The sequence below is a fragment of the Ahaetulla prasina genome, chromosome 5 (assembly GCF_028640845.1).
Source record: "Ahaetulla prasina isolate Xishuangbanna chromosome 5, ASM2864084v1, whole genome shotgun sequence".
Lineage (NCBI taxonomy): Eukaryota > Metazoa > Chordata > Lepidosauria > Squamata > Colubridae > Ahaetulla > Ahaetulla prasina.
This window is the reverse complement of record NC_080543.1, coordinates 95,331,426-95,350,061: the sequence shown is the minus strand read 5'-3', so window position 1 is coordinate 95,350,061 and position 18,636 is coordinate 95,331,426. Positions and strand designations below refer to the sequence as shown.

The 18,636-nt window shown below is 36.4% G+C and overlaps 1 protein-coding gene across 1 annotated transcript in view; it reads left to right on the top strand.

Annotated features, from left to right (window-relative positions):
* VWA3B (von Willebrand factor A domain containing 3B) overlaps window positions 1–17,374 on the top strand; it is a 133,556-nt gene extending 116,182 nt beyond the window's left edge. Inside the window, exons 25-30 of the mRNA XM_058184758.1 lie at window positions 682–769; window positions 3,665–3,789; window positions 7,252–7,389; window positions 8,859–8,956; window positions 10,462–10,703; window positions 17,085–17,374. Of these exons, the coding sequence (XP_058040741.1) occupies window positions 682–769; window positions 3,665–3,789; window positions 7,252–7,389; window positions 8,859–8,956; window positions 10,462–10,703; window positions 17,085–17,371 (978 nt within the window). The 3' untranslated portion in view covers window positions 17,372–17,374. The remainder of the gene's footprint in view (window positions 1–681; window positions 770–3,664; window positions 3,790–7,251; window positions 7,390–8,858; window positions 8,957–10,461; window positions 10,704–17,084) is intronic.
* The last annotated feature ends 1,262 nt before the right edge of the window (window positions 17,375–18,636 follow it).

The window sequence follows — 18,636 nt, the reverse complement described above, 5'->3', positions numbered from 1 at the left end:
CCAACCGGCTTTCATATCTGAGGCCAAAACTGGAAGCTTCTTTTCCAGCTTTATGACCTGACATCTTTAGGAACTGAAAATGCAAATCTCTTATGTGCCTATTCCTAAGTCTATGAAGAACTTTGGAAATGTTGTGCCTGGAATGTTATGAAAAAAAAATGATTAGGTTCTTTTGGACTGATGATCATAAACCAAAGATTGGCTGAACAAAAACTTTCAGCCTTTAAATTGGTTTTATATTGCTGAAGATACAATGATCAGACAATGAGATTCTTTATAGCTTTAGTCTAATTTATTTTTCAAAACTTTATTGACACATTTTCTATTAAGCCCATTTTATTATTTTTTGATACTGTAGAAAAGTAGAGAAATTTAATTTGTCTATTGTATTGTTTTCTTTTCTTTTTTAAAAAATTGACATAATTTTGGAATTCAGTGGCTGTAATTTGTACTGTTCAAAAAACCATCAGTAACAATTATACTATTAAGTCATAATATTTCAATATTCATTGCAAATATTGTTATTGTATAGGACCACATTTTTGTTAAGTTTATTCTGTTTAAGTCTTAAATGTGTTATGCATATCTGTACTTTGTTTTATGTTGATTCTGCTATGATATATTAGAAAGCGCAAATATCTGGTGTTCCCTATATAATACAGGCATTTTTATTAACTACAGGCAAAGAAACCAAAAACAAAAATATTTGATTATCTCAAAGGCCAAAATGTAATTGCAAGATCAGAATGCACAGGATTTTATTACCCAGGTAAATATTGTCTACAGGAATATATTTTGGGTAGAATTTTATTTGAACAATTATAAAGTTCAGTCTCAAGATCTGGTATGCACCTGTAAATTCTGTTACAATTAGTAGCACAGGGATGATTTAACTAAGTGTTCCAACATTCAGCTAACTAACACTTCTGAAACCAGGTTTACATAACAGAGTTTACTGCAACTCTATAAGGTCTAAACACAAAAAAGAATATTGGCAACAGCAGTAAAGATGAAAGAACAGGCTTGGATGGTTATATATTTGCCTGCTTTCAGAAGATGTGCTTTCCATTTGACACAAGTGCAAGATGTGTATCAAGGCAGCCTGTATGTTCTAAATTTTCCTGTAAATGTGACAAAATGTGCCACTACTTCTGCTACCTTTCTTAAGTGGATTCTTTAATGCCAAGGCAACTTTTTTCAGACTCACAGCTTTAATGAATAACAAAGTATTTGATATATGTTTGCGGTCTAAACTATTTTTAAAAAATCCACAATGCGAGAGTTTGTTCTCATGTGGGTAGTAAAGACAAAGAGCAAATCTAACCATTTCAAAAATACAGGACAGAGGAAAACAGGCCATCCCATTCAAATAAGAGAAAAACAGGTAGTCCTTGGTTTTCAATCATTCATTTAGCTATTGTTCAAAGTTACATTGGCACTGGAAAAAAGTGATTTATAGTGAAACTGGTATTAAAATTTACAACTGTTGCAGCATCTCCATGGTCACGTGATCGAAATCCAGGAGCCTGGCAACCAGCATGTATTTATTTATTTATAATTATTGCACATCCCAGAGTCATGTGATTGCCATTTGTGACCTTCCCAGCTGGCTTCCAACAAGCAAAGTCACTTAACGATCACATTAACAACTGCAGTGATTTGCTTAATAATTGTGGCAAAGAAAAAAAGATTAGTTTCTATTATTTAGCAGTGGAAATTCTAGTCTCAATTGTGGTTGTAAATACTCCTGTGTTCTTAGAGGTCTTATGAAGTTATCCAAGCGGTTTTACATTTTTGTTTGATTGAATAAAGCTTAATATCCAGCTGTGGTTTTCAGAACTGAAGAAACAAAAAATGATGTATGGCAGGAAAAAGAGTGGGAATATGTATATTATTATGAAGGTTGGGAGTTGTGCCAACCTTAAAACTTTCCTTTTTATGCTTGGCATTGCCAGTTAGATTATCTCTGGTTCCCAAATCTTAATATAGTTCTTGTCTTTCAATTCATAGCTCAATTTTCCATAATGTTACCAAAAGCGAGAATGACTTAAAACAGGCTTTTTTTCAAAGTTGATGGGATTCCATAAGGGAAAAAAAAGTGAACATTCAAACACAGCCAGTTTTCTATTGCTAAAAATTTTGCCTCTTGATCAGCGATTCCAAGAATGTTGTGGCCCGCCAGCAGCCAGCAGCCAGCAGCCAGCAGAGCTGGCAGCAGATTCAGACAGTGAGGAGGTTGGGGGGGAAACGTGGGCCAGTCCTGGAGTCTTGGGAAGGCTCGGACAAGGGCTCTGAGTTGAAGGCAGAGAGGGGGCCAAGGCCATCTGGTAGTTCTTCGCTGCCTCTGGAGTCTTTGGAGTCTGACATCAGTGAGGCAGAAGAATAGCATGAACTTGTTCCCAGTGTGCGCATGCGCAGAGCTGCCAGAAGACAAGAACAATTAAGAAAACAGGGTTGACTTGGGAGTAAGGCTTGGAGATGATTGGCCCCTCCCATAAGTTATAAAAGAGGAGCAAACGGATGTGAGCTTTTGCAGGAAGCAATTAGTTCATCTGGTCGGTAAAAGCTTTGGGAAAGTTCTGTTTGACTCTATGCTAAGTTTGGCCTTGCCCTGTGTGTGGCAATTAGTTCTCTGGACAGCATTCCAAGAGATATAAGACGGGTGTTTGTAAATTCTCCCCTGAAAGACTGTTTGAGAAGCCTTTCGGACTGGGAATCACAGTCGTATAAATAAAAGAGGTTTGCAGGGACTAAGATTGTGCTGTATACTTTCTAAAAAAACCTAGGTCAGAACAAATGTATTGTTTTGCCTAACAGGTTTCAGGGCCTGAAAAAGTTTTAAAATCCCTGTCTTAAAAGTCCAGTATAATTTGTTTAATACGCAAATACGTTTTGGTATATTTTTAACTTTTTGCCATTGATAAATTGTGGATATGAAATTGGAAGTAGGGCCAGCCAAACATCTATCACATGTTACGCATGAACATGAAAACAGGTTGCGGGGTATTTCAGATGAGGGAATGTATGTATCTATATAGATTTAAAAACACCCAACTCCAAACAAGGAGATTCTCTGCCATCATGGAGGAATATGCATATAGATACATGCATACAACCCTTTTGGGTTTTGTCAGAAATGTGGTTGAAGGGAGAACTTGCTCCCTCAGTGTAGCTCCTTAATTTCTTAAATAGTCATGCTACTCTGAAAGCCCTGATCTCATCTGATTTTGGAAGCTAAGCAGGGTGAAGGTTGGTTAGTATTTGGATGGGGGGACTGCCTGGGAATACCGAATGCTTTAGGCTATTATTTGTATTCAATTCAGATTGTGACGGAGATGGACAATTTCTAAATTTGATTAATAAACAAACAGTTTAAAATCTTCATCTCAGCACTCTTCAAAGTCCAATTGCTGGTAGACCCAGAAAAATAACTGATCACATTGAATCAACTGAACTACAGATCATATTGTTTAATCCCACATTATCTTTTCTTGATAATGTGGGATTATCTTCAAGAACAGTAGTTTTCTTGCTTTTTCTTCGGGTGGGAACTTTTTCAGTTCTGTTACTTAAATTCCTTTTAAATAGAGGAAATATGACGATCCATTTGGATGTTCTGCATGCAATTTGAATTGTTTGGGTTTCCACCATGTTTTTGTTTCAGGAACAGTGGTGAGGAGCATCACATCATTTTATGCACTCGTTGATTTTGTTAATGGGCAGACTGAGATTGTCCCCTTGAAGTTCATTTTGTTTATTGGAGGTGCAACGCCTTGTCCACCTTTGCAAGTAAGTAGCATGCTATTTCTCAAGATAAGTTTAGGTTTAGACTGCATAGTGCTTTTTTAAGGCAGTGATCTCCAACCTTGGCAACTTTAAGACTTGTGGACTTCAACTCCCAGAATTCCTCAGCAAAGCTGGCTGAAGAATTCTGGGAGTTGAAGTCCACAAATCTTAAAGTTGCTAAGGTTGGAGACCCCTGTTTTAAGAAAATGGCTTTTTATTTGAATATATTTGGAAATTCTCTCTGAACGCAAGATCAGAACAGCTGGTTTACTGTAGCTGCATGCTAAAAGTCCAGTTTGATCCAGAGAATTCCTCATTCCTGTGAAAATGATTAGAGCAGGGTGTCAAACTCAATTTCATTGAGGGCCACATCAGGGTTGTGTTTGACCTCGGGGGGGGAGTGGGGGGGGCGTGGCTAGGATGGACATGGCCAGCTCACCATCACTTGTCAAGGCTCTGTTTTCGGTGGCGACAATCTCCTGCAGCCCTCTGCCAGCGAAAATGGAGCTCGGAGGGACCATGTGCGGCCCGAGGCACTGTGGGCCGCACCTTCACTGTTTCCAGGGCAGCCCCTTGGGCCAGATCTAAGTACTCCAAGGCCCGGATCTGGCCCACAGGCCTTGAGTTTGACACCCCTGGACTAGAGTAACAGAATAACAAAGTTGGAAAGGACCTTGGAGGTCTTCTAATCCAACCCCTGCTGAAGCAAGAAACCCTATACCATTCCAGACAAGTGGCTAGTCAGTCTCTCTCTCTCTCTTTTTTTTGATGGAGCACCCACAACTTTTGAAGGCAAGCAATTCCAGTGGTTTATTGTTCTCACTATTAGAAAATTTTTCTTTAGTTCTAGGTTCGTTCTCTCCTTGATTAGTTTTCATCCATTATTTCTTGTCTTGCTTCCTGGTGTTTGGGGAAATAGTTTGACCCCCTCTTTGTAGCAGCCCCTCAAATATTGGAATACTGCTATCATGTCACTCCTAGTCCTTCTTTTAGTCTGTTTCTAGGTCTAGAAAAGTCAGCTACTTTTCCTAAAAAGAAATATTTCTCCATAATTTAGAGTGAAAGGGATATCTTTTATGTAGGTATAATACATATTTTTTCATTAATCGTTCCCTATAGTAATAAATCATAGTGACTATATAAGTCATATGTGAAAAGGGTAAATGTCTTTAGAGTAGACAGGGATCAAGATTTGGGCTGTGAGGGATGGGAGAGGGGTTTATCCTATTTTTCTCCCATTCTGCAGTCTTGATCAACTTGATCAAATCTACTCTGCCTTGCTGATCATCTTGGAAAAGGAATTGCTTTAGATATCATTGCAATTTTCACCCTGGAACTAAGAGTAGTTTTTGTTTGGGTTGCTGTACAGATTTTTGAAAAAAATTATTATAGAGTTGAAAGGGAAATAGCTTTTCTGGAACAGCAATTCCATGCAAATTTAAATAGATTATTTTTTTTTAATGGCTAGTGTTGATCAACAGTCTTGATCTGTGATTTGATGTGGTTCATTTTCAATTTGTAACCATAGCTGTTTGCAAGATGCAGCTCACTGTATCAAATTGGAAGTGAGCCGTATTAAATTCATTTTTATTTTCAGATAAGTATCAGAGTTGTGCGATGTTCTGTGAGAAAACATAATGTATCACATCTGGCATTGTATGTTTATAAAGTAAATCGGCCCTTGATTCTTTTCTTTTTCTTTTTTTCAAAAACAAAAACACCAAAACTAGTTTGGGTCCCATGCAGAATTCTAAACATCATTTTACACTGGAGGTTATAGTCCAGTGATGGGATTCAAATAATTTAACAACCAGTTCTCTGCCCTAATGACCAGCTGGGTAGGTGTAGCTCGGTAGTCATGTGACTGTGTGGGCGTGGCCAAATCAACATCACTCACATTGATGGGTGCTTTGCCTTAGCTGTTACAATGTAATAAGGGTTAACCAGAGAGGTAGTTTCTGTAAGCAGGGCAATAAAGATTAGGCTGGAAACAACACCAGAATGTTTCCTTCCTGCCTGCCTTACAGGATTAGCCCTGTAAAGTGGGAAAAAACAAAATAAGATTTCTTCCAACAACTGGTTCTCCGAACTGCTTAGAAAGTTAACAACCAGTTCTCCCGAATAGGTGAGAACTGGCTGAATCCCACCATTGTATAGTCTAATAAATCAATAAAGCTTATTTCTACTTTCCATATTTTATAAATGAAGATGGAAACTCTACATTCTGATAGCATGCATGCATTCATTCATTCGTTCATCTTTATGCAAAATCTTAGGTGGCTCATGAAAATGAAAGGTTACAAAACCCATAAAACTACTCAATTGTAAAAATCACAAATCATTACACCCACATAATTATATGTAGCAGCATCAAAAGGCACCAGAAGTGTAAAGATGCATGTTACAAATAGTTGACAAGACTGAACTTCCACAATGCTTAATATATTTCAAAATCAAGGAACTTTGTAGTGAAAGAACCATAATAACCAAAAGACTAGTGCTACCATTAGACAGCAATTAGGAGGATCAGAAAAAAACATATTTGCTGCCATTTAGCGGCCATCTGGATTTTTGCAACCTAGATCTGTTTGTCTTAGAATAACTATGTCAGTGCATTTCCCATCAAGGACACCTGAAGAAAGTGCTCTAGCTGCCACTTTAATGACTGGCATGGTATATACGGTACCAGGGAGGGAGTATCATCAGCTTGATATGGGTTCGGAAGAGAATTAGCATTCAGTGCAGATAAACTCAGTACAATGCAGAGAATAGATGTGGATGCCGTTTTAGCATTTTGTATTAGTTGAGGTCTGTGTCTTCAAAGGTAGAATCCTATCAAGTACATTGTGGTAGACAAAATAAGAAGTTATTGAGACATGATCATTGTAGCTAAGCTGTCCCAGTTCAGAACATACTGTAATTAACAAATCAGATGGAGCTGCAACTGAGCATATTCTGCCCTTTCAGCTTGCACCAAAGGCTATACAGTATATCTATTTTTACCTTTTAGTGGATAAAGCATAGGTTCATTTATGTTCTGTTTTTGGGGGGTGGAATAGAATTTAAGAGCCATAGTGGTACAGTGGTTAGAATGCAGTATTGCAGGCTAGCTCTTCCCACTGCCAGGAGTTCAGTTCTGACTGGCTCAAGGTTGACTCACTCTTCCATCATTCCGAGGTTGGTAAAATGAGAAATCAAATTGTTGGGGGCAATATGCTGACTCTGTAAAACCACTTAGTGAGGACTGTAAAGCACTGTGAAGCGGTATATAAGTCTAAGTGCTATTGCTATTTAACTGCAGAGAAGAGTCAGGCATGGGTTGACATTTTTAACTAAAAATTTCTATATATCTTCTTTGTATACTCTTATTGGGTTCTTGTCTTCCTTCAAATTCATACATTAAAACCTTAAGACAGTTACATTTAAAATAGGTGTGTCCAGCCCATATTTATTATTATTCAACAGGTTGGAGATTACGTATTCACCAGAATAAGGAAGCCATCAGGTGAAGAGTATTATGTCCCCGGTGTTGTCATAGCAATACCAAATAAAGCTGATTTAGATGATAAACTCTACACAGTTTTGAAATACAACAATAAAAAGGTAAGCAGTCAATGAGCAACCCATATCTGACTAGAATGGCAATGCGCTGAATGTACCAATTCAACACTCTACCAGGGTAGGAATTATTTCCTCATCTTTTGACTTGTTAACTCAGCGTACCTCAACCTCAGCAGTCTAAGATACTGGCTGAGGAATTCTGAAAGCACATAGATCTTAAAGTTGTCAACGCTGAGGAACAATCAATTAACTGATGAAATGGTAAGCATACAATTTCTTTTGTTTTCTTAATTTAAATTCCTGCAATATGTTACCTAGAAAGTGCCGCAAGCACTAATTTTATTGATACCTGGCATCTTCTGAATCTTTCCTTCAGGAATATGCTTTTTCCTCATCTAAGACTTGTTCCTGATAATTAAGTAGTTCAGTCATTAATCAGATAGACAAAGTAGATCCTATTGTAATACTCAGTTATATCCCAAAAATAATGAAAAGGAGGATGAGGAGGAAAAAAACTTAGTATTTTATCCAGGTAGTTTTTTAAAATATCATTATTAATGACTAAAGCTTTTATAAAAGACATGAACATTATTTTGAAGAATTCCTCTTTTTCATGGTTGTATTAATGCAAATCCTTCACAAAAAAATAAGATTTATAAACAAGAAAAAGAGGAAAATAAAAACTGAGTCCTTCAGGAGATAGGGCGGTATAAAAATTTGATTAAATAAATAAATAAATAATAAATAATAAATAATAATTACATATTCAGTACAACTTATGCTAAAATTATATAAAGTGTTGATATCTGCTAAATGGGGCCTTAAGTCACTCTGAATATTGAAACAAGAGAAAGTTGAATAAATTAGTCTCCTCTAAACTGAACCAACCACTACAAAGTAATATTTCTGTTACTAAGAATGCTCAGGACAGAAAGTAATAAATTTAGATAGTGTTCAACTTTATAAAATAAAAGATTACCAAGAAAAATTTAAAATATATTTTTAAAAATTATATAGTTTTTCCATAATATTTTTAAATGGTTTTTTTTCAAAAGCTACATGCAACAAAGCCTTTCATTTAGCTGCACTTTTCCAGAAATATTAAATACTATTAAATCTATGAAAATAGTTGTAGTTAGCTGCACTTTTCCAGAAATATTAAATACTATTAAATCTATGAAAATAGTTGTACCTCAGATTTATAATCCTGAATTTTTTAAAAAATATGTACAGTATATAAAATATATTTATTCCCTGTTTATAACCAGCTCTTTGTTGGTGCAAAGGAAAAATAATAAACAAGATTTATTTAAAAATAGTCAACTATTTTTAGTGAATAATACTTGCCTTTTAAAATATTCTGAGAAATTGAGCTCCAGTACATTGTGCTCTACAGTTAATCAACTCACCACTTTTTCTTGCTGTTTTAACACATTTCTTTAATTTGAATTATTTATAACTCATTATATTAAAAATCAAAGTTTAATTTTTTAAAAAATGTTTTGTTGTAGGATCATTGTGTTCGAAACGGGCTTATTAAAATTAGTCATAGAAGGTACACTTGTTCCTGCTGCTACATCAACATGACCAAGATGATGGATTACCTCATGTGAGCATGAATAAATGCTTTTCATTGCATAAATTAAATGCATGTAATGCATACAGTCAGATATCTGTTAAATCAGATTCCTACTAAAACTATCAATACTTCTGACAGATTCTTCATTTCAGAAAGTATAAACATTATGCCCAATGACTTCTGTTTTTTGTGGATATTGTTTGCACTGGAAAGTAAATCCTTGATGGTTCTGAGAAAAAAAACATCTGCCTGTTGCAAATAACCGAGGATGATAATTGTTGGAAATGAAATAGCAGGGGGAAAATTCCCTCCCCACTCGTAAAATCTCAGGGCTACATAAGTAGTGTCCATGCTTAGTTTGTTCTTCAGTACAATAAATTATGAAATTTGCCAATGCAAATTAAACTTTTAGTGTAGCAATACAATCAAGAATGAGGCATCCAAGCCTTTGTAATCAAGACCTGTTAAAATTCAGAGTTTTGTTATAGGGAAATGGAAGAAATTCTAGCAGTGACACTGGGCCTTATGTTATTTTTCAAGAGCTATCAGGAACTATAATGTAATGCTCTGCACCATCAAAGCTATACCTTTCCATTTCAGTTTTATTTTATTGAGCAATATCTTATATTCCAGAAGGGCATCTCTAGTTAACGTATTATGGCTGGCATCCAATTTATTTGAAAAATAATTGTACTATTTGATAATTGAATCCTTTTAAAGCTATTACCTGGAAGAGTTCTTTATCAAAATGAACCACAATTATTTTCTGAATTGCAGTGAAGTCAGGAGAATATATTTGCTAAAATTTAGCTAATTGTCATCAGCATCTGCAGCAAGCCATAATGACCAAAACATGACACATGTGCAGTGATGTCTCAGTGAAAACCCTCTTCTCCCTGTTGTTCTGATACACCTAAAGAATGTCAGAAATTATATCATGATGTCACTACACAGGTTTCATCAGATGCTCCCTTCCACTCCTGTAGATATCTATCTTTTCAACAAAAGAGACCTAGAACAGGATTGTATGTTACAGTAGGAAGGAGAATTATGACAGCATTGTTACAACAAAGACTGGTAGGTTAGTTTCTGTATGAAGTATGCAAGGATGATCTGATGATAACATTTGTCACTCTGCTGATCATGAGGTTTAATTCAGCTGATCTGGCTGGCTAGGAGAGTAGCCCATAGTTCCATCACTGTGCTACGTGTGTCCCTCCTGAAGATGTGCGGTGAGCGGGAGGGGAAGAATAGGGTGTATTGTTCTTCAGTCATGAATATACAAGAGATAATATGTGAATTACAATGTGATACTTAACCATAAATGGAAAGTATGTAGGATGGGGCTTATCAGTAATATATTGGAGTATTGATATAATAATGAATAGAATAGATATAGAAGACGGGTATAAATATATTTTGCCAGCTGCTATAGTTCTCTCCTTGTCATTCCATAAATAAAATAAATAAAATGTTGGCGGAAATTTGAGGTGCACCATACCTACCTTTCTTCTGTTTCCTTCTTTGAATTCTAGACCAAATGTGAAGGTTCCAAAGCACATCCATAAAGTACTCCCAGATGCCGAGAGACAGAAAAAATCTATTTCTGTAGGAGGGGATTGGAAGAAGAAGAAGAAGGACAGAGGAAGAGTTAACAGCAAAAAGGAGCGTTGTAAAGAATGGACCAAAACTGTCTGTGATGAGATGTTTGGCCCCAGAAATAAACGAAGAGGAAATAGCTTATCACCCTCTTTTCATCGCAAAAAAGAAAGTACAGGTACAGAAAGTAAACAGGAAAAAAAAAAGTAAGGCAGGTTATAAGTTCAAATGTCGCTAAAGTGGAACTGCTCCATTAGGTCTTTTTATCTATGACCTACTTGATGTTTTTTTGGTCTTAGTATATTTATGTTTGGAATTTTACCATTTATTTTATAGATTCTTACATAGCCCAAAAGGTAGACTGTCCAGATGCTACTTCGTGTGTATCTATACCAGGGGTGGGTTCTACTTACCTTTACTACTGGTTTGCAATGGGACCGCACGTGCGCGCTTCTGCACATGCGCAGATCAACCATGATGACATTGTGGCAGGTGGGCGGATGCTCCCGCCAGTTTTACTACCAGTTCTATAGAACCGTACTGAACCGGAAGCAATCCACCACTGATGTATACCATAAATATTCATTCTACATGCCCATAGACCCAACTAACTCAACTACTGTTCTAATGATAAGATGGCTATTCTCTTACAAGAAAGACCTTCCAATAATTCCTTTTATCATTTCCATCTGCCATTATCTGTTTCTTTTCTCTTCCTCACTAAACCTTACTAAATGGAATAATTTGTTCTAGTCCATCATTGCTCAATTAACATGCCCACAATATGTTATTTTCTGCTTCGTGAACAGCCAGTTTCATCTGATTCAGAACTGATTGATTAGTTCTTCTTCTGTTCCATGGCAGTCTTGGTAAATTCAGAAGTTCTGTCCTTGGTCAGAAAGATATCTGCCATACACATTAACCTTAATACATTCCACATTCAGGCATGATTTATAACCCCCAAGGACAGGTTGGAATCAATGAAGCAAAGATAGTTCTTACTATATACTCTTTTCCTTTCCATTATCTCTTTTTTATTGGCTGTTCGATCTTGTGTTTCTCTTTAAATTGATTGTTCCTTTGGCATTTCTCTCTACCTGCAGCTCTTTTTCTTTGTAATATTTTAGGAAAACTTGGCTTGTGCGAGGAAAGTGTAATGGTTCATTAATTTGAGCAATCTTTTGAACCCCCCTTTTCTAGTAGAGGTGTATATCATGTTCTTTGCTAGTCTTTACTCTCTGTTCTGCCTCTTAAATTATCCCATGGGTATTTTATCTTTACCTGATTAATAGCCGGTTGTACCTCACTTTCTCTTGGAATTGATTTTTAAATTTAATCCCATTATACAAATATTTTGTCTATAATTCTATTTGAAAAAGATTTCAGTGATAGGCATCCATAGAGGATGTGTATACACAAATGACAGAGCTTGCACTGTGACACAAGCTCTGCCCTTTTCATGTCACACGCATCATTATTTTGATGAAATATTGACTTACAGTGAATGCCCCTAAAGTCAGTATAGTATTTCCATCTTTCTTTCACCCCATTTGCCTGTTTCAGATGAGAAACCTTATTCTTGAATATTCGTATCCTAAGCACAAATTTGTGATTGGCTCAGTCTTTATAAAAACATCTTTCGTTTTTCTGTTCTTACTATATACCTCCATTGGTTGAAATAACTTTCCTTGTTCTTGCTTGCAGGTAGTCCTTGGCTTATGCCCTCAACTGTACCTACAATTTCTGTTGCTAAGCAAGACATTTGTTAAATGAATTTTGCCCCATTTTACAACCTTCCTTGCCATGGCTGTTAAGTGAATCACAAAGTTGTTAAGTTAGTAACATGATTGTTAAGTGAATCTGGCTTCCCCACTTGACTTCGTTTCTCAGAAAGTCAGAAAAGGTGATCACATGACCTTGGGACACTGCAACCATCATATATACGAGTCAGTTGCCAAGCATTTGAATTTTGATCATGTGACCATGGGAATGCTGCAGTGGTCATACATGTGAAAAATGGTCGTAAGTCGCTTTTTTCAGTGCGTTGTAACCTCGAATTGTCACTAAATAAACTGTTGTAAGTTGAGGACTACCTGTATTAACCTCAGTCTACACATAGTGTGCGCAAGGCTTCCATCCTCCTTGTTTCACTGCTTATCATATGACTTGTTCAAAAGGCCTCTTTGAAATGTTGTGATTTTTTCCCTCCACTGGTTTTGGAAATATTTCTTATCTCTTGCTGAGAGGTGCTGTGTACTCCCTTGAACTCCAAATAACTTTTCAGAATTCTATCAGAAACACTGCACAAAAATTCTGGATATAAATATAATGGATATAATAATATAATAAATATTATACTAACGTTCAGAGATATTTCCTTACCAGATTTCCCAATGCCTCAGTGGCAGAACTTCTGCTGTACAGCCTTCACTGGGAAAATTGGAATACATTCAGAGATGTATCTAAACGTAGAGTACAGTCAAACATCAGCATAGGAAATGTTTTATGACATTTTGTGTTACATCATAAATTAAAATTATAAATTATGATTTTATTATGTTTATGTCATTAAATGTTTATAAAATTGTCAAATTTCAATTTCACAGGAGTCATGGGTCCCAGATTTTGGACACCTTCTGTCAGTTAGTCCATTTGAGGCAGCTTGGTTCAAACGTTTTTGCTTTAGGAATGCAACATTATGCCCAAGTTACAGGAACAAGAGTTTTAGTAGTATATAGATGTACTACGTTTAATTTTAGCCAAACACACATCTAATGATGTCCTTTTTGAATCGCATTGTCATTCATTCCTTTGTATGGAGATCCCTTGAATGGTTTAGTATATAATCATATTTTTTTTAATTATCCCACTCTGATTGGTCTTTACGTTTATTTTTAAAACACTTATTCTTAAAAAACATGGAATGAAATATACCATATTTCAATTTTACTAATTTCAGATTTCCTTGATTCATACTTCTCACAGTCCATGTTACAATGGTTTGTGCCCTGTTAAATGAGAAACTTTTATTTCAATACTGGCCCCATCAGTGATCTGATGCCATTCTGGCTTTGCCTTGACCATTATGGTAGTTTGACACTTTTCTTCAGTAATTAAATGAGTGACCTTTAAGTTGATATCATCATATGGCACCCCACTTGTCTGAATGTTAGGTTTATGCTCCTGCCAGCATCACTCTCGAGGTTATTGATCTGATCGAGGAGCTCAGAAACCCCAAAGTACAAGTAGTCCTCAACTTACGACCACAATTGAACCCAACATATCTGTTGCTAAGCGAGACATTTGTTAAGTGAGCTTTGCCCCATTTTACGACTTTTCTTGTCAAACTAAATGACTTAGTTTGTACACAATCTCAGAAAAAAAAAATTAAATCAAGGTTTCTAGAACAAGTTGTAGTCATCCCATTATGTCTGTGTTCACTTTTCAAACTAAACCAAAATGCACTTACCACATTAGCTTTAGTGCAGTGTTCAAAATCAAACGATCGTAAACCATGGATAATGGTTTATGTCTTGCATGAAGAATGAACCCAGTCTTTTGCAATGTATTCCATTTGAAGTAGACAAGTAATTTTTAACAGTTGTATGGTTTAATTTAGGAACTACTCAGAGTTATTATGCTGCAGAATGATAGCACATGACTCATAATAAATATTCATTTTTAGTTTTGCATGTTTTGTAGAACTGCAGAAGATGAATTCTAAATAGTAAATCCTGAAATGAATGAATTAGTATTGAAATTTCCAATCCTGATGGAATATGTGCACCTTACATTTATTAGAATCTATCCATCTCTTGTCTAAATTATAATCTTGTTGACTTCGTATTATATTACTATATTTTCCTTGGTCTTTAGTTTCATTAACTTTACAATGTTTTCTTGAGTCTTTTCTTGTATATTGTACATAAAAATCATAACACATGACAACAATAAAACACAATGTGTTTATAAAACATTTTTAATCACGGTTTTCTCATTTCAATCATTCCACAATTTTGTGAATTTGCACGACACACTGAACCACAATGCGACCATGTGAATTGTGTTTGCGCATCATAGAAGACTAAAATAGGACTAGTTTGTGATTCATTGTGTTATATGATTATTTGTAGTGGGGGTGGGTGGTTTGTGAGATTCAGTAAGTTTTCTGTAAGATATTAGTAGGATAAATAGTAATACTAAGCCAACATTTATACGGAACATTATAATAACTGAGTTTACACATTGTATTAAGTCAAATTCAAAGACACTACATATTGAACGAGTTCAAACAGCACATTCGATTAGAATAAAGTGGGGCTGAGCAGTTTATGGAAACTCAAAGGGTTGTGAGGATGAGCTTTTATATGGCATGTTTCTTATATAGTTGTACATTTTGTAAAAATAGGTTTAGGAACTCAAATTGATTTTATCATGATCGGTGAATCTTATTATTAAGACTCAAGAGAGATATGATAGTTACTTTCAAAAAGTATGTTTAAGAACATTTGAAGTTAGGCCTGATAATCTTGACTTTTATAGTCCCAAAGGTGTTTTTCAAAAGGCAACCGGACTTCCTTGTTTTTTTCCTTGAAAGCGTTTTGCTTCTCATCCAAGAAGCTTGTTCAGTTCTGACTTCTCATACAAGAAGTCAATGCAAACATAGGGATATGTTTAGAAACAGACTTCATGAAATTGCTAGGTAAAACAAATGGTTGATTGCCAAGAAGTTTACAAGTTCTGATTATCAAGTCATAGATTCTCTTGTATTCTAATCTTTACACTAGTAGCACCTTGATCCTTAATGCATTAACAAAAATCTTATTAAAACCAATGATGGCCATTGATTCAAGGGAAATTATGGCTACCCAAAGTTGGGGAGCAATTTTCTCAGTGTTCGTCACGATTAGCTATGGATGTTAGAAATCTAACATCTGAGAGCTATTTGGCTTCCCATCCATGGTTGAAGCATTTTGGTTAGTGCTTAAAAGTGAACAAAAACCATGAAGCCTTTTTTTCTATATTTCTATATCCATCCATCACATTGCCATACATGGCAGCAGAGTTCCACCCAGGCATTCTTTGGCCCATAGCAACATGCTTACTGCTGCATAGCTTTCAGAAGTTGGCTCGAACCAAATTACTGCAGGTTCGAGCCCGGCCCAAGGTTGACTCAGCCTTCCATCCTTTATAAGGTAGGTAAAATGAGGACCCAGATTGTTGGGGGGGCAATAAGTTGACTTTGTAAAAATATACAAATAGAATGAGACTATTGCCTTATACACTGTAAGCCGCCCTGAGTCTTTGGAGAAGGGCGGGGTATAAATGTAAACAAAAAAAAAAAAAAGTTATTGCTGATGGAGGAGCTCCATACATCTAGACCTTGACTTAAGACCACAATTGAGCCAAAATTTCTGTTGCTGGGTGAGATAGTATTCAATTTAGTAATCTGATTGTTAAGTGAGTTTAGCTTCCCTATTGATATCAGTTGTCAGAAGGTCACAAAAGAGGACTCCAGGACACTGCAACCATCATAAATATGAATCAATTGCCAAAAATCTGAATTTTGATCATGTGATCATGAGGATGCCACAAAGGTCTAAGTGTGAAAAATGGTCATAAGTCACATTTTTCAATGCCGTTGTAACTTTGAACGGTCGCTAAACTGTATTTATTTCAGCTGCATTTATTCATTTGTCCCCTTTATTTTCTCCTTTATAGAATAGTTTGCATTACAGGTAATCCTCATCTTACGATCACAATTGAGCCCAACATTTCTGTTGCAAAGCAAGACAGTTAAATGAGTTTTGCCCCATTCTACAACCTTTCCTGTCACAATTGTTAAGTGAATCACAGTTGTTACATTAGTCACATGGTTGTTATGTGAATTTGACTTCTCCATTGAGTTTGCTTGTCAGAAGATTACAAATGGTGATCACATGACCAGGGAAGCTGCAACCGTCGCTAATACATGCCAGTTGCCAAGCGTCTGAATTTTGATCATGTGACCATGGGGGTGCTGCAATGGTCATACTCACAAGTATGAAAAACAGCCGTAAGTCACTTTTTTCAGTGCTGTTGTAACTTTGAACCAGGGGTGAAATGTTCCCGGTTTGGACCGGATCGCCCGATCTGGTAGCGATGGTGGCAGGTGGTTTGGAGAACCAGTAGCAAAAATTCCTGCCCCCTCCCCCTGCATGCCCAGCTAAACCACACGATCATCAGAGGTTTTTTTTACTTTTAAAAGCATTTTTTCTCCGGCCGAAAAAATGCTTTTAAAAGTAAAATAAAATTAAAAAGTTGGCCACGCCTACCCAGTCACATTACCCACCACCACCACACCACTACCGGTTCTGTGAGCCACACTCACAGAACCGGTAGTAACACATTTTTCTTTTCCCCCATGCTTTAAACGGTGACCATACAGATAGATGCAAGTTGAGGAATATGTGCATTGCTAATGATGTGTCCTGTTATTTCTGGCTTAGAGCCAGCAGATCAGTTTATATGGTTCTCACTCAATTCTTTCTCCCTTAATCTTCTTCTTTTGTGCCGGCAGCTGCTTCCAAAACCTTCCCGCTCAGTTTTTCCTCAAGTGCTGACAAGATCTGTCTGTCTTCAAGGACTTCTGACTATAGGCCACACAAGGATCTTTGGGGCTCTCACTATACTTCTATGTACCATCAGAGTACCTCTGACCAGCCTACCAGTTATAGCAGCAGCAGCAGCAGCAGTAGCAGTAGCAACACCTCCCTTTCCAGCATTGAGAAGGTGGAAGAATTGGCAAGACGGCTTCAGCAGTATCACATAGCTCAAAGGAAGGACAACTCCAGCAGTTGCAAATAGATAGCATGCAGAATGGAAAACGAGGAAAGGGAATTAGTTGCCGCTTTTGAAGCTGTACTATATCAATCCTGAATAAACCATTTAATTTGATATTAAACTTTTTATATATTAAAATTATATAGCATTACAAGATCTTTGTAAGGAGATCTTTTCAAACATGGCCATCCAGTTGCCTGATATATTGGCACAGAATAAAGCATCAATACTTGATGTGGGACTGAAGGGTCATGATGACCATTGTAGGGTCACGACTGTCCTATACACCTACTCAAAGCTGCTAGCAACAAATTTCACACTATGTTTCAGTGAAGGTTACAAAAGCTGATCACATGATCCTGGGACACAGCAACCGTCATACGTATGAGTCACTTGCCATGTGGCTGAATTTTAATCACGTGATCATCAGGATGCTACAATGGTAGTAAATGTGAAAACAATCATGTTGCTTTTTTCAGTGCTGTTGTAACTTTGAACAGTCACTAAATGAACTGTTGTAAGTAGAGGACTACCTGTAAAGACGATTGAAGGAACTTGGTATGGTCATCCTGGACAGGAGAATGTCCAGGATTCCACTATGACAGCATTCTTCAAATACCTAAAAAGACATTCCATAGAAGGTCAAGTATTGCTCTCTATCAAATGCAGGGCATAGAAGAATGGATTTGTGTTGTGAAAAAATAAGAGTCCAATCAAATTTTAGAAAAATCTTATTAGTGGGAGTAATTAGATAATGAAACCTGATAGAGATGATGGGATTCCTAATACTGAAGGGAGATGAACCACATAGTCTGTGTAACATCTTTTAAGTCTGTGCTTCTTTTAATTGAGATGGGATGACAATCGCTATGTATTTACATTTTGACCTCTATCACTTTTAAAACATTCACCATTAAAAAATACCCTGCAACATAGTAAGGTGCATTAATACTTCTATTATGCAGCTTGAAGCTCTAAGGAATGCTGTTTGGCTCCAATCAAATTCAAGTTACTATGTGCAATCCAGCAGGTTCTCAATTGTTTATTCTCTGTCTAGAGTAACAAATATCTACCCATACCAAAGTGGCACAGAGCAGTTCTCGTTTTACTTTTTCTGTATCTGTTGGCACCAAAAGAGTCATGGTACTAAAAGTTGATCTATGAAGATTATGAACTGAGTATCATGCATTTATGGACTGTGGTCCTTGAAACCTTTATAGCATAATAAATCTTTAGATGGTCATAAAATCTATTGGCTGACTGGAATCTGGAATATTTTAGCAAAACTA